The 24,968-nt window shown below is 45.5% G+C and overlaps 1 protein-coding gene across 2 annotated transcripts in view; it reads right to left on the bottom strand.

Annotated features, from left to right (window-relative positions):
- The window catches only part of LAMP3 (lysosomal associated membrane protein 3), a 33,296-nt gene extending 10,261 nt beyond the window's left edge, over positions 1 to 23,035 (bottom strand). For both annotated transcript variants that reach the window (XM_046659063.1, XM_046659062.1), the window contains exons 1-5: positions 22,904 to 23,035; positions 15,731 to 16,488; positions 14,860 to 14,988; positions 5,848 to 5,905; positions 1,737 to 1,907 (exon numbers count right to left, since the gene is read on the bottom strand). In XM_046659063.1, the coding sequence (XP_046515019.1) occupies positions 1,737 to 1,907; positions 5,848 to 5,905; positions 14,860 to 14,988; positions 15,731 to 16,488; positions 22,904 to 22,952 (1,165 nt within the window). In that variant the 5' untranslated portion in view covers positions 22,953 to 23,035. The remainder of the gene's footprint in view (positions 1 to 1,736; positions 1,908 to 5,847; positions 5,906 to 14,859; positions 14,989 to 15,730; positions 16,489 to 22,903) is intronic.
- Positions 23,036 to 24,968: the final 1,933 nt, after the last annotated feature.

The raw sequence follows: 24,968 nt of genomic DNA, 5'->3' as shown, positions 1-24,968 counted from the left end.
TTATTTACAGAATAACAAACAACTTCACAGTTGAGTGTCTTTAGTGAAATTTGAAGAACAAAGACTGGGAATATGGAATTGAGCTGAAGCAGTGACAGTGGAATGAGAAATAATTTGGAGGGAGAATTGACGGGGCTTTGGGACTATTTGTAGGAGATGGTGAGCGGGGGAGAGGGAAGAACGAAAAGTTAGCTTTTGTACATCTCCCTGTGAGCACTGCTAATAGAAGGTCAGGTGTGTGCTGCTGAGTGGTTTTATTTGTCATCTCTGCCACTAAGCGGTTCCCAGACCTGCTCACTTCCTGTCTCACAGAGGTTCTGAGGGGCAGGAAGAGCAAGTGTGCACCTTATTTTTAAGATCACATGACAAACTGGGGGCAACACCTACTAACAAATTTTATTTATTTTTAGCTAACCTATTTTTTTTTAAAGATTGGCACCTGAGCTAACAACTGTTGCCAATCTTTTTTTTTTCCCTTCTTCTTCTCCCCAAAGCCCCCCAGTACATAGTTGCATATTCGAGTTGTGAGTGCCTCTGATTGTCCTATGTGGGACGCTGCCTCAGCATGGCCTGATGAGCAGTGCCATGTCTGCGCCCAGGATCCGAACCAGCGAAACCCTGGGCCACTGAAGAGGAGTGGAACTTAACCACTCGGCCATGGGGCCAGCCCCGCAAATTTTAGTATTTAACCTTAGGACTGTGGTAAAGGTCCAAAGCAAAGATAGAGATTGTAAGACTCAGACAAAACTGCAGAAATCAGGGGGTCCAAGGCCAGCAACACTTTAATCCTTCCTTTGTCAACTGCTTTCCGCCAAATATACCAGAAGTTTTCTGCCAGACACATCTTCAACTTTATAATGGAACTCAAACAGAAATCAGATTCACATTATAGCAATTTAATTTACGGCTAAACTTCTAGCTAAATCTACTTTTGATAAGTGAGAGGTACTCATAGTGTCGTTGAGCGATGGGGAGAGGATGTTCCGGAGCCTGCAGTTCAATTCCTGGTCAGAGGTAGAAATCCTTGCAACGCCGCGCCCTGGGCAGGGAGGACCGGGCTTTTTTGGAAAGTCACCCTGGTCTTCCCCTCACCTTCCTCCAGGACCTGCTTCCCTCTGTGGTGGTTACAACCCAAAGCAGAAGTGTCATGGAAACTAACTATGAGGAAGTACTAGCAGGGTGGGGCAGCTTGTATTTGAGAAGAGGGGATCCCACAGCGTGTATTTCTGTCTTGAATGACCACATCTTTCTCTTTTCCCTCTGCAAGGGGGAAAGAATCTATCCTGAAATCTTGACTTTTAGACATCACTAGTACTCAGGATCTTTAAAGTGTTCTCCAAATATACCTGAGGTTACCAGTACTCAACAGCTCCTAAGGGGAGTTTGCAGATAATGCTTTCTGACTTTTTGGTTGAGTGTTTGTTGTGTTCGTGTGTGGGGGTGTTTAAATATCAGAGGACATATTTTGGTCAGACAAGGAGAATGTACTCTGCCGTGGGAGAGCAGTGGACATGAGTGAGTTAAGGTGTCTGATTCTGAGGTTGGTATTAACTCATAGAGGAATGGTGGGAGGGAGGGTTGGCCAGAGAAACTTGGCCCTAAAAGCTTTGTGCAATCCTACTCTTCTAGGAAACTCAGTGATCCTTGTCCCTTTGACAGCTTCAAACAAAGACAACGTGAAACTACCCCTGGGTCTCTGAAGTTTATGTCTGTGACAGGATGAACCCTTAACTTACCATTTCCAAAGTTGTCATCTTCGAAATCAAAGGCTTGAAGTTGGACATTCATTGTTTTCAGGTGAAGCTGGGTTGACAGCTCGAGGCTCTGTTCACTCACACACTTGAAGGAATGCCCAATCACAGTCTCAAACATCACCACAGAACTTCTCATTCCTTGGTAAGTTTTCTCTGAAAACACAAAGGTGAAATAGAAGCATATAAGAATCCTGGCAAATATCCACTGAGTTCCAGCTGTTGCTGGGCAGCCCATGTGCAGTATAATGGCTTTCCTTTAGTCGTGGCTCTTCAGAGTTCTGCCACCTTCTCCCCATGAAAAATCACCCTGGTGCTTGCCAGGGACTTTTCCTGGTGCTCTGTTTGGAGCATATGGGGGCAACCTCACATAAATTGGAAAGTGGTAACATTGAAATGAAAACTTTGGGGAATGTTTTCTTCCATTATTTTAAATCATTGTGGGTAGAGTTGGTGGTGACTTGTGCTAATGCTTGGGGTCTACAGTGAAGTGTCCCAAAAAACTTCAGAAATAAAAGAAGTAAGACTGGTCTCTGAGACAAAATAACATGAACGCTTTTTCTTTTTTGAGGAAGATTAGCCCTGAGTTAACATGTGCTGCCGATCTTCCTCTTTTTGCTAAGGAAGACTGGCCCTGAGCTAACATCCATGCCCATCTTCCTCTACTTTATATGTGGGACGCCTACCACAGCATGGCATGCCAAATGGTGCCATGTCCACACCTGGGATCTGAACCATCGAACCCCGGTCCGCCGAAGCCAACCAGGTACACTTAACCACTGTGCCACCAGGCCGGCCCCCTACATGCACCCTTAATGAATCAGAGCAGAGACATGCAAATTCCCAAGTGGAACATTTTGGTATCCCCAGACTGAAAGTATTAGTATAGCAAAAGGAGGGACTAAGTGGATCACTGGAGGGGGTTGTTGCATCCATCCATGGAAACAGAGAGAAGGAAGAGGCCCGTCTTTGCTCCTTGGAGTGCTGCTGGAGAGAGAAAGACCTGCTCGAGGACTCGCCCTGTGTGGTGATGGATACACCCCTCACAAGGAGGTATATGCTTCAAGCAGATGGGTTCAACATTTTAATCATACAATTAACTCTATTTGCCCTAATTCCACATTCATAAAGTGCCCTTTTGAGTATACTTTAGCTTCCTGAATGAGAGAAAATTCACTGGCCAGAGGACCACACTGTCTGGTCCCCTTGGCAGTTAGAGTAAGAAATAGTGGCATGAGAAATGAGCAAACTGGCATTCTGATTGTATACATCAGTTTTGTGACCTTGTTTAACATCAGTCTCCTTGAAGAAACAGCTGCTACCTCAGGGTGTGCTGACAGCTACTGGGGTTGAAGACCAGACCATGGGCCTCAGTGAATTCACCAAAGTTATGCCTCCAAGGAATACCCACGGGTTGTTAGTGAGGGGGCCTGGGAGTCTCCGTCCTTGCCTGTCTCTGTGGCTTGTTTGCCCTCTGAGATAACACTACACGTTGAGGGTCTGCTCACTGTGTGCTGGGCGCTGTGCAAGTATGTTACATGCCCTTTCCTGCTTCGTTCTGATAACAAACAGTCTTTTGAGATACAGCAGTCTGCCCTTATCCGTGGTTTCTCTTTCCATGGTTTCAGTTATCTGCAGTCAGTGGTCTGAAAATATTAAATGGAAAATTCCAGAAATAAACAACTCATAAGTTTTAAATTGGGCACTGTCCTGAGTAGGGTGGTGAGATCTCACACCCTCCTGCTCTATCCCGCTTGGACAAGAATCATCCGTTTGTCCAGCCGCATCCTCGCTGTGTACGCTACCCGCGACCCGTCTGCGAGTCACTTAGCAGCTGGTTATCAGATCCACTGTCACGGTATCGCAGTGCTCGTGTTCAGTCACCCTTACTTTACTTCATAATGGCCCCAAGCACAAAGGTAGTGATGCTGCAATTCGGATATGCCAAAGAGAAGCTGTAAAATGCTTCCTTTAAATGAAAAGGTGAAAGTTCTCGACTTAATAAGGAAAGGAAAAAAATCATATGCTGAGGTTGTTAAGATCTACAGTAACTTTTATTACAGTATATTGTTATAATTGTTCCATTTTATTATGTTATTGTTGTTAATCTCTTACTGTGCCTAATTTATAAATTAAACTTTATTGTAAGTACGTATGTATAGGGAAAAACATGGTACATATAGTATTTGGCACTTTCTGTGGTTTCAGACATCCACTGGGGGTCTTTGAAAGACTCCCCCTCGGATAAGCAGGGGACTACTGTAGGTACTACTCTCTCCACTTTACAGATGAAGAAACAGAGAGTCAGAGAGTTGAAAACGTTTGCCTAGTACGTGGTATTTGGGCTCAAGCAGTCTGACTCCAGACCTTATCTTACCCACTCTGCTATTGGGTCTCCCGCCCATTACTGCAGTATTTACTGTACACTCCTGCATTTGTACACGCAAATGTCCTACATGATGTACTGAATTATCCGTGTACACTATTGTATCATGTGTCACATCCTGGATGGTCTGCTACTAGCACGCCTACTAACATTACAACGGTCATTAACACTGTAGTTACAACTAACTACTGTTACTTATACCACCACCACCATTGACATGAACATGATAACTTCTGTTACTACTACAGCTCCTCTGCCACTGCTGAACCTTGAGCATTGGGACCTAGAATTGTTTTATCCCCTCCCTCAGCCTCTAAGTTAGTTTCTAACCTAACTTTCCCTCCCCCTGCCTCTTGAGACACTGCTACCCCATTACTAGCTAAAATTTGATCCATTCCTAGTGAAAACATTAGCTAACTGATGTTAGCATTGATACCATTTATTCCTCAGCCTCTATGAGGAGACTCGGCTAAGTGAGTTAATGTATATGAAAGTGTCAACTATGACATCTACTCAGATTTAACCAATAATCATTGACAACATCCTCAGTCGAAAGACTTTTGAAAAGGAGAAAACAGACATGAAAACTCTCGGTACAGAACCTGGCATGGAGGAGGTGCTCTGTAACAGTTTGCTGTCTAAGTCTGGGCTTTCCCCAGAAACGTTTGAGGCCTCTGAGAAACTTCTCTGACTTGACTGGGAGGATTACTTTTCTAGAAGTGAACATTGCAGGAGTTCTCTCAACTTGCCCCACTATGGGCGAGTCTCCACACAGCAACCAAAGTGAACCTTTGTAAAGGTAAATCTGATAGATGATTTCCTTACACCAAACCCTCCAATGGCATCCTTTCACACTTAAGAATAAAATCTGGAGCCTGACCTTGCCTCGCCCACAGGCCCCGCATGCTCTGGCCTGGCTGCCCCTCAGACCTCACCTGCTGCTTTGCTCACTCTCTCAGGCACACTGGCCCCTGCTGGTCCTTGAACACACTAGTGAGTGCCCTCCTTAGGGCCTGTGCATCTGTTGTTCCTGCCACCTGGAAAGAGCTTCCCCAGGCCCAGATGTCCCCAAATGGGGACATCTCTCTGCTCAAGCTTCACCTCTTCAGAGAGGCCTTCGTCCCCTGAGGGCTTCTCTATCACCCTAAAGTACCTATACCTAAAGTATTCCCTGCTTTCCTAAAGCATCTTTCCAGTCCTCCCCACCCCCATCTGGCTTGTGTTTGCTCATACAACTGATCACCGCTGAACAATGTATTATAATTTTATAGAATGTAAAGTTCCCCCTTCTAGAATGTAAGTTCCATGAGGGCAGGGACTATATGTTTGGATAATTATGGATCCCCAGGGCCCACTAAAGGGCTTGGCAGCTAGCCGGCACTCGCTCCATTTTCACAGAACAAATGCATGCTTCCAAGGGTGTAGAACAAACTGTAGCATCAATAGCAAATCTGTGGAGCAGTCACTAACTCTCTATTGTTGCTGATCGTAATCTCCGACCTCATGTTGTCCAACCTCCTTCATGAGCAGATGAGCAAAAGGAAGCACACAAAGATACAGTAAGTTCCCTCAAAGTTATGTTGCTGGGTACTCTCTCAGTCTGTTTCTCAAAAGTAGCGGCAAAGATTAGCAAATTCGATGGGATAAAAAATGACCAGAACCAGAAACACCGTGTTATTGCTGGGGGAACAGCCTTCTCCAGCTCCTTACCTGGATTTGAGACAGTCAAATAGGCGCCCACTTCACTGATATAGTATGAGTTTTCATCCTGCAAAATAGCAGTGTGTTAACATTCGGGCCGTCTCTGTTTTTATGTTTATGATCCTGGCTTACAAACGTTGTTTGGGCAGGATTCCAGCTATTAAATCCTTGATAAGGAGGCTTGGGAGTGTGTTGGTATGAAACCATAATTGTGTTTGAAAATTTCAAGAAAAGTAAATATAATACACAATAAATGAATAATGAGTAATGGCTTGCCCCTGGCCTAAGATTCCTCTACTTCATGCCTATTGCTAGAGCCTGGCATTCAAATTCCACTGGTACAATTTGAGTCCCCTCAGTCGGGCCAAGTTTCCCCCTGTTAAAATGCAAATACATATGGAAGATGGAGAAGTTGGAGGGGCATATATTAAGCTTTTACTAGTAGTTAGTATGTTAGGGAAGGGGTTCAAACTGAGACCACTCATCCCTGACACTACCATGGGTGGGCTTCCCGGGGTCCATAAACCCTCTGGGGAAAATAATGCGTGCAAAATCGTGTGTGCATTTTCTTGGGTAGGATATCAATTACTCTAAACAGGTTAATGGGTTCATGTCTCCAAAATAGTTAGATGGGGCCACCATGAGGGATTCTGGGAGGAAATGGTTTTCCCTGAGATCACCGGGTGTTCTCGAGAAGAGGACCCAGCTGGCTGTGTTCAGATATATAAAACAACACTCCACATTTTATCCAGAGATTGTCCTTTTGGAAAAACAAAACAAATAAACAGACCAGAAAATAGCCACATAACCGCCTATATCCCAAGAGACTCAGGGTATGAAACATTAAAAAGAATTGAATCAAGATATGAAAGGGTAAGTTGAAAAAGGAGTTTTTATCTTTAAAGAAGGTGTTTACAGTGTTACTGCTTTTAAACATTCATTAGAAAACTATCCACAGGTAAGAAGTGCGAAAACTGGTAGAGCAACCAAAATCAGAGTCTGAAATTGAATTACTTTTAGAAGTTTCAAACCTAGTCATTCAAGAAATTTACCAGTAATGATCTCGACCACATTCTAGTCTATTTGCATATTACTTGTGGATAAAATGATGAGTCCTTACACAATATAAGGAAATACAAACTGTTTTAGTAAGGTCACTGCTATTGATACAGTGAACTCCAGATCCTACAATTGATGGAGCAGCACCTACCATGTCCCAGCTTCTCATCATGTGCCAGGCACTGAAGCAGGCACTTCTATGCCGTGTCTTACCTAATCCTCACAGCAGCATGAGAGGAACTGGAGGCTCAGTGACCCGCCCCAGGTTCCAGCCCTAACAGGTGGCCGAGGAAGCTATAACTCCAAGCTACCTGACTCTGAGTCTCACCGTTAACCTCTCTTTCATATCCGCTCGAGGCCAGGTATTGCTCTAGATCCTGGCACAAGAATAAGACCTGCCTCCCTCCTTAGAGATGCTCAGTCTCAAGTCTCAAGATAAGTTGAATGATGTTCTTGGACCATCCGTTTGTTTTAGAGAGAAACATCTATGACCCAGGCCCTTCTTGGGTTGCTCTCACATGCCATTTGTTCAGGTTATTCTTTCCTTGAGGTTCATTTTAGCTTAAGAGGTACCTGGATTTCAGGGCCCACAGTCACTGTTACAAGACCTCTGCCGTGTCCTAAGGGCAGAGAAGATCCACTGAAGGGTTTTAAGCAGGGCAGTGACAGGAGCACCGCTTTGTTTTTGCAAATCGCTTGGGCTGCAGTGTGAGACTGATTTAAGGAGCAGCAGGAGAGCAGTGACGAGGCCAGCTCAGAGCCCCATGGGAGACCTCCTGTGGCATCTCCTTGCTCAATCCTTAAGGAAAGGGTGCTTTGTATTTCTATACGGGTTTCCCAGCTCTCCAAGTGCATGCTTTCACCCACATTGCCTCCTTGGATCCTCAAAACAAGCCCCTGGGACGGAATAAATATTATCAGCCCATTTTATGGGTGAGAACAAAGAGGCTCGGAGGAGTTCATCATCTACCTCTGATTCACACTGTTGGTAAGTGAGACAAAGCAAGATCTTCTCTACAAGATCCTGCCGTACATTTTCCTCCACAGGACATGTGGATATGGAGCAAAAAATTCATTGTGCAGGAGCTTTCTTTCACATTCCCCGAAATGCTGTTGCCTGTACGTAGCCATCTATAGGAAGCAGGACCAGCTATATAATTTGTGAGCCTAGCACAAAATGAAAATGCAAGATCTCTTATTAAAAAATCGTTAAGAATTTCAAGAGGTGACAGCAAAGCATTAAACCTGGCATGGGCCCTTCTGACACACAGATCGCCTGTTAAGCCAGCCATGATAGGAAGGGCCTTTCCTGCTCCATGAGGATTGGTGCTCCATAGGGCTAATGCCAAAATGAGGCCTTCCAAAGCAGACGGCCGCGCACTCACATTCACCGAGAGTTCATCTTGCTGATGTCACAGCACAGGGCCTGTGTCCAGGTTTTCTTCTGTTTTGACTGAGCCAAAATTAGCCAAATGCTGACTGGGACTGAGGTGATGTTTATCTTATGGTACAGGAAAAGCATGTGTTAAGTGAATTACCGTTAAAAAAAAAAAGAGCAGGGGGATGTTTAGTTTCCTTGAGATTCCAAGTTTTAGATAATTTATGCTGCTGATGTGAAGTGAGTCTTATTTAGACAACTGTGCCCACTTTTTTTCTGTAGCATTGTGGTGTTACAGGATGTTCTTAAAGGAAGGAAATGATCTTTTATCTAAACCAGAGCAAAGCATTTTTTTAGGCTTGGAAATTCAGAATCTGGTACAATTTGAATGGGAATAGGACTGAAGTTTATTCCATATGAAAGGTTGGCAAGTTTTTTCTGTAAAGAGCCAGATGGTAAATATTTTGGGCTTTCTGGTTCTCTGTAGCAGCCACTCAAGTCTGACACTGTAGCACAAAAGCAGCCATAGACAACACGTACACAAATGAGTGTGGCCACATTCCAAAAGCACTTCATTTATGGACACTGAATTTGTATTTCATATGATTTTCTTTTCTTTTTGTTTTTTGAGGGAGATTAGCCCTGAGCTAACTACTGCCAATCCTCCTCGTTTTGCTGAGGAAGACTGGCCCTAAGCTAACATCCATGCCCATCTTCCTCTACTTCATACATGGGATGCCTACCATAACATGGCTTTTGCCAAGCAGTGCCATGTCCGCAACCGGGATCTGAACCGGCGAACCCCGGGCCGCCCAGAAGCAGAACGTGTGAACTTTAATCTCTGCGCACCAGGCTGGCCCCTCATATGATTTTCACGTGTCACAAAATATTCCTTTTTCTTTCCAACCATTTAAGACCATAAAAGCCAGTCTTAGCTTAGGGACTGTACATTTTTTGGTGGCAGGCTGCATTTGGTCTGGGGGCCATAGCTTGTTGGCTCGTGGTCCACATCATCAAAGAAAAACAAGGCTGCTGAACAAATTAGAAGGTTATGAAATGTTAAAAAGAGAGTGGTTAACCTCCTATTTGGGAGAACAAATTGTTGCTAAGAATTTTTTAAGACTATTTAAAAAATATCTCTTTTTCCCATGTTAGCCTAGTTTGAGTTGTCAAATCTTTGGGAACATTTCTAAAATTTAATTTTTTTATTTGTTCAGTAAAAGAATGGGAATTATAACGACAAGACTTACTTCCTGGGTTGATGTGAGGATTAAATGAAGGAATCCATGTAAAAAACTTATCAGAGTCTTTACTCAAATTAACTAGTGTTATTAACAGCAGTAATAATCAATTAGATTGTCTCTTCCCAGTAAACCTCTCTCATTGAGCTCAAGTGATAATTTTTACCTATTTCTTACAGCTTAGATCTACTACAAAGAGAAAGAAAGAAAGAGCAAGCAAGTGAACTAAGCTTAGGTTGATTGATTAAAGAACCTATTGATTACAGAACCCGAGCTAAAACCTCAGCTCTGGGGGATGGGAGCTGGGTGGATACGGAGGAGAGGATTTGGGGTGTGGGGTGGTGTTGGGAGCTTCAGGCAGGTGTCAGATCCAACCCAAAGCCCAAGGTAAATGACATGCCGCACGGTATGCAGTTTATAATGTCTGCTTTCTCCTTTGACACCCAAGTGGATCATTCTCTGCCAGATGTTTTCTCATTTGGGGTTTGGGTTGGAGACTGACAAATGTCTCCCATGCCAGATTCTTGAAGACAAAGTAAAAATCCTTTCTGTACCCATCAGCATTCACAAAAGGGGGCCAAGGACTCCTAACAGCCAAATATGGCACTTTAGCACTCACAGAATGTCTATTTGAAGGGACTACTTGCAACAGTGCCAACTCACTCTTCAACCAATGGGATGCTGACACAGTGGCTCCTCACTGCCTGCATCTAAAGAGAGCTCCACAATATCTCATCAAAGAGATCCTAATTCCTCAAGGAACCTTAACATCCTCCTTTGCAAGGATGGGGTCCAGCATAAGACAGCCAATCAAGCTTGCCCAGGAAGGCAGCATACCAATGACCGCGAGGCCCAGGGTCCTCTCCTTGATTTCTGCAATTGTATAGTGGCAATTTCATAGTCACAGATGTTTAGGATGTGGATTCTGTCTTCAACATCAATCAGGCCTATTTTGCTCAGCATTGTTGTGACTACATCAAGAAACCTTTGCTCTAGACACAGCAAAAGGAAGCCAAAGAGGCTGTTTTTTAGAGCTGCTGGGCTACTTCTTGGCAAGTTGGCCCAGAGTTCTCTGTGAAATTTAGATTCACTCCACTATTGGTTCATTTCTTTGTCAAACATTTGCTAAAGATCTATTACATACAAAGTCAGGGCTGGGCACTACAAAGACATGTGAATAAGTCATTGACTTGCCTTCAAGATGGCAAAATGTGTGACAGGTGCATTAAAGGAGGCTCAGGAAACCAAGAGAAGAAAATCTCTTGGTTTTACCTGGGGTAGAGATGGGGGTGGGAAAGGGGAGACTTCATAGGGAGAAGATAATTGAGCCTTCTTAAAGGATGAATGCAAAAGGGGGCTTAGGGGTGAGACGGGCATTCCAGGCATAGGGAGAATAGGGCAGGAAATGGTACAGCCCACGTGGGACATTCTAAATAGCGCCCTCTGAGGATGTTTGCATTTGAATTCTAACAGCTCTCATGAATCTATAAGCTAAGAGGGCTCCAAAGGCCCCTGAAAGGCCTGGGGAAGCACCAGGTGGGTGGGCAGCATTGGATTGCCACACTCGGCTGGCTGATACACTGCCTGGCCCTGCTGCCTCTTCCCTTGGGTGACTGATTCCTCCCACGTCCCGGAGCCAGGGCTGGGGGCCTTGAGCTGCCCCGCCAACCAGGTGGAGGAGAAAGCGATAGTGTAGAGCACACAAAAATAAACTCTACACAAAGGGACAGAAAGACGGTTTTAAAACTAACTATCCAAGCAGGAAGGAAGTTGTGGGGAGTGGGGGGAAGAAAGGTATATTTATCCTGCACCTGAAGGGGCTGAACGACTTTCAGCAAGCCACCTTAATCAAATGAGATGCTGATGTGGGAAGGTTTTCAGTTCTTGAAAAGATAAAACTGAGAGAAATGAGAAGGGAACCCACCTCTCCTAATCCCACCATGAGCCAGACCCCCTGCTCAGCACTCTCACAGATGCCAGCCCAGATCACCCTCACAGCAGCCCAATCAAAGAGGTGCTGGTTGGCTCCATCCTACAGAAGAGGAAACTGAGGCTCAGTGAGAGAGCTAGCAACTTGTCCAATATCAAGTGACAGTTTAGAAGGCAGATTTTTCTTTACGTTTCTATCACTGGCAGTGTTTCAATTTTTAAAATTACAAATTATTCTACATGATTTGAAAGCTGGAACTACAGCCTCTCTGACTTTTGTTTTCTCCTGTAATGTCTAGCTCAGTGATGGGGACAAAGTAGGTGCTCAGTAAATTCTTATTGATAAATTGGTTGATAAATCAGCATCCGGCTATCTTTCTGCAACTTGGCTCTCAATTATAACATTTATTATGTTATAACTAATGTAAACTCCTATTTTCCAAGGCACTCTTTTTCTTTAGAGCAGTGGTTCTCAAACAGGGGTGGTTTTGCCCCCCAGGGGACATTTGGTAATGTCTGGGGACGTTTGGTAATGTCTGGAGACATTTGGGGTTGTCACAACTGGGGTTGGATGTTGCTACTGGCATCAAATAGGTAGAGGCCAGGAATACTGTTCAACATTCCACAAGCACAGGAGGGCGTCCATCACAGAGACTTATCTGGCTCCAAATGTTAATACTGCTGCTGTTGAGAAACGCTGGTCTAGACGGTGGTGACAATTAAAAAGTGGCTGACGGAATTGTTGAGCCCATTTCTCTTGTGGAAGAATCTAGATGGCTTTCCTGCCATCTAGACAGTCCACCGGGGTCCACAGGCCAAAGTGGACCCACAGGTATGTTTTGCTTGGCCAGCATAGTGTTCAAATTTTTAAAAAATGTGCTGCCAACGCTAAAAAATCACGTGCTTTTAAAAAAAGATCTGGATTTCTGCCTTCTCTTGAACAATCAGAAGATCTGGCAACACGGGTCTCCCATTATCACCAGACAGAGGGGATATGTAAAAGGTTTAGCAAATGGCACAGTAGGGCAGTAGCCACTCAGAATGGACACCCAACCATCCAGAATGAGTGCCCACCATAAAAGACAGGGACAGTCCTGGGGCTAGATGCCAGCCCAGCCACTGGCACCACGAGCCAGAGCTGAGGACTGGCTGCCCCCTGTGGGGAGGACAGGCAGTCCCTACCCCTGCCTTTGTCTCTTCACCACTGAGGCTTGCCACTTGTCATCTCACATTTACTCTAACATTTTCCTTATGCAGATTTAATGGAAAAATGTAGTCTTCATCAAAAGTGGGAGAATGAAAAATAAGGACTACCCATTTCAAGGAAGAAGAAATTTTTCCTAGCCTACTTCCCTCATTAAGTTCTATGCTTAGCCCCTGTAATCTTTGAATTTGTGGCCATCGTTTTGGCTTAACCAAGTTCTCTTTCAAAATGCAGAAATTTCCCAGAAGGACTAAGGCTGGCGGGAACTTTGACCTTCTCTGAGCCTGAAAGCAGAGTTCCTCTTCACATGGCTAAGGTGGTAGCCTCTCGGGGAATGGGTGCCGGGGGAATGGAATGAATAAAGTGAACTTGGCTGGCGAGACTCAGGAAAAGCAGCTACTGCAATGCTTGGGGTTCTGGATTGCGATTGGCTCACCTTGCTCCTTTCTGAAGTGGATGGAGGGAGGGAGGCCTTGCTGGTCCTTCTAGCTCTATCTGGGCACTCATTTCCTGCCCACACGTCTGGAGGCACAGAGGACTTCCAGAAAGGCAGGGATTCTATACTTGGGTGGAGTCTGATCAAACAGAGCCCAGCCTGATTCTGGGAAGGCAGGGATGGGGGCCTCAGGAGGTAGAAGAAAGGAGCAAAGAGAGACCTGGACAGGAGCCAAAGAAACTCCTGCTTGCTGTTCTGCCTCAGGCCTGGCAGCAGTGGCCATTGTGTGCCACAGACAAATGCTGGGGGGTTCCGATGCCTTCCTTTAGGCAGTTACTCACACAGGCAGTTGTCTGGGTGGAATCAAGCCCTGAACGGAGGCATAAATGCTTCTCTCTCTATCCTCTGCCATTTGCTGAAGTGACTTTTAAAAACTTCCTGACACCTTTACAGTGTAACCTCTGTTGTCCAGGAATGGAGCACTTACTCTGCCCTGAACGTTCTTCTCATGTGAGGGGTTATGTTTTCCCCATTTGATACTGAAAGGAAACCACTGATTTCTCAAGGGCATCTCTACCTTAAGGAGAAAAGTAGGCACGAGGAAGATAAAGCCTTTGAGATCAAGTTAATAATAACAACAACTATGATAACAACCCCCTCTTTATTGAACACTGTCACGTACCAAGCACTGTGCTAGATGGTTTACAGAGACCATTTCTAATTCTCCCAAGGGTCCTACTAAGTAGGTGTAATTATTTCCATTTGCTAGATTAGGAAACATGCCCCAACTAGTCCAAGATCACCAAGCTAGTAAGTATTACGGCTGAGAGTCAATCTTGATTGGTCTGACCCCAAAGTCTATGCTCATTCCCTTCCAAGAGCTGCTAACCAAGACCCCCTCTAACTTCAGAGGTCACATTAGACAGGTGAGTCCCAGCTGCAAGGGGCCTCCTCTCTGGCTCTTACTTGGCCTATTGGAAAGACACTTTGGGACAAGCAGGGACAAGTCTCTCCTTTGAGAGTGGGATGACCAGTAATGTACCCCCAAGACATTTACCCATTTCGGTCACTGTAATCATAGCTACTGGCTGTTGCACAACTACTTTCCATGTACTGGACACCGTTCTCTACAGAGGTGATCTTTAATACCTTTCTCCCATTTTTTAAATGATAAAATAAAGCTCAAACAGGTTAAGCTGCCTGCCTGACGTCACAAGGAGAACAAGTGAGGATCAAACTTGCAGCCAAGACTCTCTGACCGCACATTTGTGCTCTTTCCATTCTACTGCGCTGTCTACCCCCTTCCAGAAGATGGTCTGGAAAACCCAATACCTGGTTAGTCCCTAAATTTTGCCTGCCGTGGTTGGAAAGACCCATTGTGACATCTGATTTTGGTTTTAGAATAATCCTGTTTGTTTGTGCCACTGGGAATTTCTATGGGTCCGTTTATCTGCACAACTTCCTCCTTGGATGCTTTGCAAAGGGCACCTGTGGCCAGGCTCCCCAAGGCCAAATCTCCTCTAAGAGGCCTCGAAGCCCTTCTTGGGCTGCACAAAGGAGGTCGAAGGAGGAAGAAGGCAAACATGAGATGTCGACACTTCCCTCCTCTCCATCTCCATGCCCCTCGTTCTTATCAGAGAATACCTCAAAAGGCTCTCAGATCTATTTCCCCTGGAACTTAAAGTGAAGTGGGGGATTGCACCACTGGGCCGCAGGGTGAGGGAAAGGGAAAGCGATGCCAGAGCCAGCTAGTAGGAAGGAGCTCAGTGCTTACCTTGGTAAATGTGAGATTCACAAATCCGCCCCAGAAATTCAAGAGAAGGTTGGATTTTCGGGAGCCACAGATCCCTGAGACTTGAGTTGTGTTGGGGTCGATGTTGAAGTATCCCTGAGGTGGAGAAGCCTAAACCAAAAAAAGACAGATCAGGTCAATGAGATGTAGACGAAAACTGTAGCTAGGGAACCAGAAGCACAGGCTAGGACGTGAGCCGGAAACTCAAGGCTCGTGGGTATTCACTTGAGAATTTCGAAGTCCTTGGAAGACAACTCTCATTTCCAAACTGTTAAATTCAAAACACTTTTTAACATGGAGTTCTCTCACAGAGAAGAATTTCTGGATAATTCCTGATAGGTATATTCCTGATAAACTGCATGGAATTTAATTTTTGTTAAAGGAAATAGGTTGAAAGGTACTACAAAGAATCTTAGCCACCCGTCCCCCCTCCCCCCAACTTCTTGTTAATCTGGATTTTTCACATTAATGGTACAGCTGGCTGGAACCATGGAGACCATCTAATACAAATTTCTCATTTCCCAGGAAAGTTGCTGAGGCTTGAAAGTCATCCGGAGGGGTAGGGCCAGGTTGGGGTCCATACTGGACACACGCCAACACTCTGCCTGCTAAAAGTGATGGATGCGCATATTTAAAATTTTGGCGTGTTTTCCAAACAGTCACCCTTGGTTTCTATTTTTATATGTCTTCTAAAACAGATTCACCTTTTAATGGAGCACATTGGAGAAAGAGGAGCTCACAGCTATTCATTTCATTAAAAGACAGAAGATGCAGAGGAGTGTTCATTCTTGGCAAGGCAAACTCCACTCAGAATTTTTGAAGATAGCGTTACAGTCCTATGGTCCCAACTTACCGACTTTGTGTCTTGAACTGTCAGCTGTATCCCCATCTCTGCTTTGATGCACAGCTTGCTTCCATTTAGAATTTGGTACATTCCAGTCTTGGCTGACGAGGGCTGAGGTGCGAGGGTGGGCCCAGGAGCCGTGGTGGTAGGTGAGGCCGTTTGGGTGGTATTGCATGTGCCTGTGGTTGGTCCTGGGGTGTGGGTGGAGTGAGCGGGATTCTGGCTGGTTGTGCTGTTGTGTGGTGAGGTGGACAAAGTTGCTGGAAGGGTGGTCTGGTTACTGAGTTGGGTGGTTTTCCCAGTTGTGTGGCTGACAGTCGATGACCTGGTTCCAGTTGTATAGGCTGATGAGGTGGTGGTGATGGTGGTGGGCGGTGAACCGGGACCTGCACTGGGGCCAATTGTAGCCTCAGTGACTGGAGTGGTGGTGTGTGTGTTGTCGGGTATAGCCAGAGTTGTGAGTAGGGTGTTGGTTATTGGGCTGGTGGACAGGGTGCTGTTTGTAGTTACCAGGGAAGTTACTGCTGCAGTTTTTATTGTCGTGTGTGTGATTGGGGTCTCAGGGTTGACGGTTGTGGCAGCTGTTTGAGAGGTGACCTGACCATCCATTGATCTTGTTGCCAAAGTTTTGTGAGGCACTTGGTTAGTTGGTTGCGAGAGGGAAGGTTGCGCTCTGGTCTGCATGGTTGCCACTGTGGTAGGTTGAGAATAGTCCGTGATTTCTGGAAACACATTCGCTCTGACGTGACTGCCATAATACAAAATCACTGCAAATTAGGAAACAAAAGCATTAACAAATAAGTAATAGCTCACATGAGCGAGGGAGAGAGTCCCTCTCCCACTTCCATTTTAATGGTTCGTCATTAAAAATTAACATGCATATTTTTAGATTTGGGAGAAACTTACAAGAATATAACAATGAAGTAAAGATTACCCAAGATTCTACCGTGAGGCCACAGTTTTAATGTGTTGGTTGCTCTCATGTTTTTTACAGGCTTGTGATCCTATGGCAGATACCCTTCTGCATGCAGCCCCTTTGACTGTGTGGGGTGTGTGGTACTAACACCCCAAAGTGATCATGCTCAGCGAGCTATCTAAGTGTCGATGCCTCTTCATTCCCCATCTTCAAATGTGACTCCAGAGAGTGTCCCTAGGTAGAGAGTGTTCCTGGGTGGGGTGCCGCTGTGATGACCTGATAGAGCTGGGGCTGCAGGAACAATGGTGAGAAAGATTTACGCAGAGTTGTACCATTTGCATAGAATCATATAATCCCAGGTCCAAAGTGGGCCTTAAAGATCATCTAGTCCAAACCCTAATCTGATGTGTGAATTGTACCTATGGATATTTGCCACATGTTCATCCAATCTATGCATAATTACCTCCAACCATGAGAGATTCATTTCCCTTCCATGTTTTAATCTTGCCACCAGTTTTTTGAAATATTGTATAGACCAGTTCCAGTCATTTCTTTACTTCACATTTTGAATGGCCCAGCCTTTCTCAACTAAGAAAGAAAATTAAGCCATAACTGCTCGGATACCTCTGGTAGGCTGTCCTTTATGGTTTGGCTTACATGTCAGCTCCTCAGAGAGTCCTCCCTTCCTCCTAACATAAAATAGCTCCCACCCCCATGATTGTCCATCGCAGTGTTGTATTCATTGCCTTCACTGCACTAGTCACAAATTGTAATTATATAAGGGGATGGTTTTCAAACATTTAATAATAAGCTTGGCCAGACAGTGTGTACCAGCAGAATATCAGTCCTGATTATAAAATTGTTTATTGGCTTATATTCACTGTACGTCTCTCCCACAACATTAAAAGCAACCTCCAGGTGGGAACTGCGTGTATTTTTTGCACCACCAGAGCCAGTGCATAGAAAGTGCTCGGTGGGTATGGGGTGGAAGAATAAATAACTGAATGTGTAAGTGAGGATAAGAGTGTTGTAGACCTTCTAGGATTATGGTAAGCCTCAAACAAGTTGGTTTAAGTGAAAGTCTTCCTGGACCATTAAGCATACCCACAGCGGGTGTTACTGTCACAGGTTCTCTCCTGGGCATCCCTTAAGGGCAAAGGCCTCTGGCTTTTTTCCAACCAGAATAGGCCTATCCTTGTCTCCTTCCAGGCATGTGGCAAGCCAGAAAATTGGACAAAGTGCAAACGATGTTCCTTAAGTGTTTACGGTCAGGCACACAGAGAGATGGCTCTGCCTGTTCTGTGCAGTGGTTTCACTGTATTTACGCTCATTGGAGCTGTAGCTTCTTGTGCTGGGCAGTGACCTGGGTGAACATGGGGGAGAAGGGATGGGAGCTCACTCTATGCTGGTGTTTGTAGAGTCCTGAAGTTCACATCTCATCAAAATCATCCATAAACTCCGGTACTATCTCCCTCTTCCATTCAATACATTTCTAAGTGGTTACTATTCCGAGAATAACAACACTAAAAATTCCAAGTTACTAGACACTTACTATGGCAGGCCTCAAGTCAAGGGTCATCTTTTACCAACTCCTCTCAAAAACCCTCTGATGGGTACCGTCTTTATCCATCTTTCAGATGAGGACACTCAGATTTAGTAAATTCCATCAACTTGACCACAATCACAGCACTAATAAATTTTGGAGCTGAGACTTGAGCCCCTGCCTGAACCAAAGCCTGCCCTTGGATTTGGGGATGGGTGGGGATGGGTGCCTCACTGGGAGGAATGGTGAGAGAAGAAACAGCAGCAGAGGAGAAAAGAGTAGGCGCCCTTCCAGTGACCTCAATTCACCAAACCCTCATAATGGAGGTCCTTGGTGAGGCTTTCAAAGGCTCATGTACTAAAATAGTGATTATTTTCTCAAAGGAAACTTCTAACTTTAAACCCAGTGGTAACACTTAGGAATTATTTCTGCACAGCTGGCTTGCCAAATGGGGGGAAAAAGTGGTAGTTCACATAGCCTTGGATAACCTTCAAAAAGACTTATTATTAATGACATTAAGTTACTGGAGACTACCATTAAAGAGTCTTTTTTGTATCTAAAATGTTTATTTGGATAAGTGAAATGTATCATACTTGAGAGTCGTGGATTTTATGGGCTGGAGGTTGACTTTGTAAGTCTTTGTAAAATCACTATGTGTGGAACCTTATGGCCACATTATAGAGCCTGGAGCAAGATTTTTCCTTTCAGGATTGTTATGAAGGTTGACAGTTGTTGGAGATTTATTTTCATAATTCATTTGGGCTCAACCTGAGGGGCTGTTTCCTCGGTCAGGAATCCAACAGGAACCCCATTCAGTTCATACTATTACTATGGAGAAAGAAAATTCACTCTCAGATGTGGTTTCTAGGAATATCCTGTAGTAAAAAGCAAAGGTTGCTGCCGGGAACTCTCAGAGACTGGACATCACTTGCTTTTTGCTCTCTTGGGGACATCATTAGGTCTTTGACAAAATCCCACTGTGTACAGCTCGTGCTCATGAGTTAAAGCAAATCGTCTCAACTGAGTAGAATTTCCTCAACTGAGTAACACACCTGTAAAAGGAGGTTCCTTCCTAATAATGTGATTAGAACACCTCTCTCACTAGTGATGAAGGAACTCAAATAAGGGGAAAAAAGCACAGTGGTCACTCACGAATGCACAGCATCCCAAACAGGACAAGAAGACTCATGGTGCCCCGTCAAGGTGTGCTTGGTGTGTAGGCAGTATTTGAGGAGTGGCTGGAGGTGATGGCAGTTATGGCGTCTTGATATGGTACATGACTTTGTAGTGGACAGGCTGGGCTGGCAGGTGGCTGGACCAAAAGTGACCAAAAGTTGGTCAGAGTGTGTTACAGACTGAACCAGTCTGGGAAATACTGTTCAAACCTTCTTCTCCTTCCCCTCTCTTGCCCTCCCCTCCTCTCTCCATCTCCCTGTGGGAGTGTAGGGTATAAAAGGGGGTCAGGTGATTAGATGGAAAACTGACCGGGTTAGGTGTGCTGTGCATTGTAATATGCCCCATAAAGTTCATGTGTTAGGTACTAAATGGAAATAATACCCCGAGAAATACTCTGTTTTACAAAATCTATACATATGACCACACATATATGACCAATCTTTGTAAAAATTGGGTCACAGTTTTTAAATGGGACCTCTGGCCCCATACAGGTTTAGTCAAGCTCACAGGTCTGTCTGAAACCCACAAAGAAGGCAGTGTGTAGAAGCAAGGGTAGGATATAGCTCAGACTCTGTCTCGACCCTCCTTCTCCTCAAAAGAACACAGCCCCGGAGTCTGCATGCTGACTTGTCAAGTCCCCACCGCTGCACCCCAGCATCTCCTCTCCAGGATTCAGGAGACTGAGCAAACAAGTACCTCAGGGCCCTGGCCCATTGCTTGAAGTCTGCTCGATGGTGAGCTGCAGGAAGAGGTGTGAGAAGGTTTTGGTTCCCCGATAACCCACAGGTGGAACTGAGAGATGACTCGTGGGCCAGGCCCTGGGAAAGTCAGTGACAATACTGGGCTTTTCTAGGTATTTCCCTACGGTCGGTCCCTCCCAGATAGCCCCTGCCTGGTTCCCTGCCACACTCAAGTTAGCAGATATGTGGGAGCCTCCTCTGAGCCAAGCTCCAGGCCAGGCACTTGGGGTAGTTCTTGGTTCTCAGAGGCTCAAAGCCTTGTGAGGCAGATACAAAAAGGGACCACACTCTTCAAGTGGACAAGTGTTATCATGGAGGCAGGCCCCAAGTTCTATGGGGTGGGAATCCAACACAAGGAGAAATTCTTCCAGGCAGCAGGAAGAGGGTGTGCAAAGGCACGGAGGCTCTGGAGAACAGCAAGGGGGTCGTGATGGAACATAAGGAGGGTGTGGGGAACGGGAGGTGAGCTGGGGGTCCAGCAGGGAGCAGGAGTGGCAGGTCTTGGAGGCTATACTTTGCCTGCAGAGCTCTAAGGATCACAGCTGGGGGGGTAAATGGAGCCCCGTGGCCACATCCAGGGGCAGGGAACTGAGGCTAGCCTCCGAGCACTTTCTCTGGCACCTCCCTGGGCAGCAGAAGCAGCCCAGCTGGGTGCAGCAGGAAGACCGTTTTTAGACGTGTGGGGTGGCAGGGGTGGGCCCTTAGCAAGATTCTGCTCACAGTTTCACAGCCTAACCTTAGACCTTTTAGCAAAAAGATGTAAATCCTACCTCTGTTAGTTTCCTGTGGGACTTGAGATTCAAAGAGAACCCTTGAACAGAAGGGGCTCTAGCCCTGCGGCAGAGACTACTGGCTGACTACCCCCAAATCCAGTCTCTCCTTTTTCCTTGATAACAGAATCATGAGTTCAAGCAGAGCACTTGCTGCCTGGAATAAAGAACCCTAGGTCCAAGCCTCCCTTCCAGCTAGGTGGGAACGTGTGACTGAGTTTGAGTCAAGGCGATAGAAGTGGGAGGGTTATGTGGGCCTTCGGGGAAGGCTGCATGAAGGGACCTCCATCACCTACATGGCCTCTCTATTGCCTTTCCACTTTCCTCCTGTAACCAGCTTGCCACTTGTATATGATGGTTGGAGCTCAGCAGACACCTAGAACCATGAGGAGACCTTGCAGGTGGAAGTCACTCATAGGATGGTGGGTCCACATCACGAGCCCCCACATCAGACCTGGTCTTGGACTTGTTCTCACTTGAGAGACAAACAAACATTTCTCTTGTTTAATTCATTATTATCTGGGGGCTTGTCCCTTACGTGCAGCTGAACCTAGACTTAGACACAAACTTTAATCCCGTCATTTTATAGGGGAGGAATCTGGAGCCAGAGAAGCAAAGACTAAATGGCTAATTTACCTAGAAGCTGTTTCTCTCCTAGCCAATGGCTAATAGTTTTTGCTTCGATTCAGCAAGTATGTCTTGAACCGCTGCATGCAGGGCCGTGCAGCACAGGAGTGCAGAGCACAGACCTTGACGCTGGACTTCCTGCATGTAAATCTCAGGGCTGCCACTTGCTAGCTGAGTGATCATGAGCAATTCCTTCACCTGCCTCAGTACTTTCATCTGGAAAATGAAACCTTTTCCAGCACCTTCACATGCTTCATTCACTCAGTTCACCTCTGAGAATTTGCTGCCCAGAGAGGAAAGGGCAACATGGGCATTTTCTCTCCACCTGCCCTTGCATTGATGGAGCGCTCGTTGCGTTCCTGAATCCGCCAGACATCTATCAGCCATTGAACTGGCGCTCACACCCAGGTCCCTGAAGGTTGTTGCTAGAAGGAGATCTGCTTTTTTATTAGCTTGCCCTGCTAAATGTAATGAGGACTTCCCCTTTAGCCTCCAAAAGAATGTGAAACTCTAATTCTGAAAGTGTGGCACAAGGAAAAACAACTTAGATTGGGACAACTCGCCTGACCCTTCACCCAACTTTCATGACAATTCATGTTACAATCAAGTGCCACTGTGTCCCCCATTTTAGCATGTGAGCAGGGCTGTGTGGACAGAGCCAGTTCCCTCACATTTTCAATTCAGTGGTTCTAGAAAGAATTGCGAATTAACCAGCAAACTTGACAACAGCACACAAGAGCCCTCAATGTCCTAGGGAGAAAATGTTCTTGGTGAAAGCAGCAGGTAGGAACATGAAATAATCATTAAAAGCTCAGTTTCCCAGACAACCTCTCTGATCTGAAGTATAATGGTAATTAAAAAAAAAAAAAAATCTTTGACACCCTGTCTTACACCTTTCTGAAATGGCACAATTTGTTACACCACATCTCATTCATCTTCACGATTCAGTTTATGTAATATACATATAGCATTTCTGTTTGAGAAAAAACAGGAAAAGCAAGACACGATGTGCTTTTCCTGGACAATGTAGCAAGAATCCATTTCTAAGCCCTGATTCAGTTCTCCATCTCTTAAATCTAAGTGATTTCTACAAACTTTCCCTGATAAGGTGCCCAGAACCCAATTGGGAACCAGAGACAGTGTCACTGTCTTCTGGGGTTGACAGCTACTCTACCTGACTCATGGAAAACAAGTCCAAACTGCTAAAACCCTTGGAAAAAAATGAAGATGTGCTCCACATGTGTGCAATAGTAAGCAGGAGATGCTCCCAAGCCAAGTGCCCACAGGAGCTGCAGCTACTACAGCTGCTTCAGTCTGTCCTGACCCACCTTGGGCAGTACGCTAGAATGCATTAAATTTAATAGGACCAGACATGGCAGAGTCACCATGGAAATCATGTGCATCACTCACCAGCCAGGGACACGAAGAGCACCACCACTGCAGAGAGCTGCCAGGCCATGGCTGGGGAGCCAGGGAGGGAGAGCCGCTGCCTCGACACTCGGCACAGCTGCGTCTTCCGAATGGCACGCGGCTAGTTCCAGGGCAGGCTCTGAGAACAAAGAAGATGCCTCCCTTTGGCCCTCATTCACTTGTGGCAAAGAAACTGAAATAAGTTACATAATGAGAAGTGGCTGAAGGCCCTCCCAAGTGGTGCACTGAGCTGGGAGGGAAACCGCAAGTGGCCCTTGTGCGACAGCAGACACTTTCATCTCTGCCTGTAGAGTTTGTGAGGGGCAGGGATGGGGGATGGGAGGTAAAGGGCACCTGAGATCACTTCTGCACAAGAGGTGGTGGATCTGGGGCAGCGCCAGCTTCCTTCTCTCATAAGTTGGGTCTCCATTTTCCTCTAAGATCGTGAGCACATTTCTGTAAACCTAGACAGTCTTTTCAGCCAGGAGAAGACCAGTCCCTCAGGCAGAAGGGTGACAGGAGTCTTCAAACTCGGTAGCTGGAGCACTGTCTGTCTCTGTGCATATCCACAGAAAGTCTGAGGTGGACGCCCAAGGTCACGTCACCTGGGCCTCACCTGAGGACCTCACTTTGTGAGGATGGGAGGAGCGTGAGCTGGGAGTCAGGGAGATCTGGGTTTGAATCTGGCCCTGCCAACTCATCAGCTGTAACCATGAGTTGCCTAACCTCTTGAGTAACCTCTCTGAGCCTCAGTTTCTTCTGCTGCGTCATGGGGATAATAATGCGTACTCCCAGGTGATTTTACAAACCAAAAACTTCTGGACATAAAAAATACTCAATATCTTTGAAAGGCAATCTGTTCAGGTCTTATCTCCTTCCTTTATTAATTAGACAGGACAATGACAGTCAATCTTTTAGGACTCACAGGTATTTACATTTACATTTAGGCAGTATATTAGGATACCCTCCTAATTATGGGGTTTAGGGCTTTCAGCTGAGTCTCAAATAATTTCCTGAAAAACAACTTTGGCTACAACTATTTTATCTTACTATGTTGCTCTTAACACTCTAATCAAGCAAACTTACCAAAGTGACTAGTGTGTTGCCAAATTTAATTTTTATGGTGGAAGGAGATTGACTTTTGCCAGTCAACCTAATTTCAGCAACTACCTGCCTAACATTCTGGTCTTTGAGTCAATTTATTCAATAGACAATAATTAAGTAGATGCTATGTGCCAGACACGCTTCTTATTCCATTTAAGCCCCACAGCCACTCTATGTGTCACTTGTTATTATTGCTGTCCCATTTCACAGATGGGGAAACTGAACACAGAGAGGGCAAATGATTTGCCTAGAGTCACTTAGGTAAATGAAGAAGCTGGGCTATGAATCCAGTCTGGCTCGAGAGTCTAAGATCGGGATTTTTGGTGAGGAAGATTGGCCCTGAGCTAACATCTGTTGTCAATCTTCCTCTTTTTGCTTGAGGAAGATTGACCCTGAGCTAACATGTGTGGCAAACTTCCTCTATTTTATGTGGGATGCCACGACAGTGTGGTTTGGTGAGTGGTGCTAGGAGGTCTGTGCCGGGAATCTGAACCCATGAATCCTGGGCTGCCAAAACAGAGCGTGAGAGCTTAACCACTTCGCCACCAGGCGGGCCTGTGTCTAGGATTTTAAGCACTATGCTGTACTACCACTGAAGAGGTGTTCTTGACTAGCATACAATATATCCTTTCAGGTTGCTCACTGCCTGGTTGAGAAAAAACTTTTGTTGATATACAATAATAGCCAGAGAGTGACTAACCAATTGCTTTCTGATTAGAGCCACACTAGATGAGGAAAGGAATAGTGAGAGATGACTTTATGGTGGTTGGACCTTGGAGAGACTTTGAAGGTCATAGAGGATCTAGACAGTTGGAGAATAGCAGGGATAATAATAATAATAATTCCCATATAAGGAATCCCTACTATACGCCTGACACTGTGTAATGCATATAGTGTGTCTACAGGCAGGTTTTTTTAAAATCCCTGTTTTACTATGTGGAAACTGAATCCCTCAACATCA

Source organism: Equus quagga, chromosome 4, assembly GCF_021613505.1.
Source record: "Equus quagga isolate Etosha38 chromosome 4, UCLA_HA_Equagga_1.0, whole genome shotgun sequence".
NCBI lineage: Eukaryota > Metazoa > Chordata > Mammalia > Perissodactyla > Equidae > Equus > Equus quagga.
The sequence above is the reverse complement of the archived record's forward strand: the minus strand, read 5'-3'. Positions and strand labels throughout refer to the sequence as shown.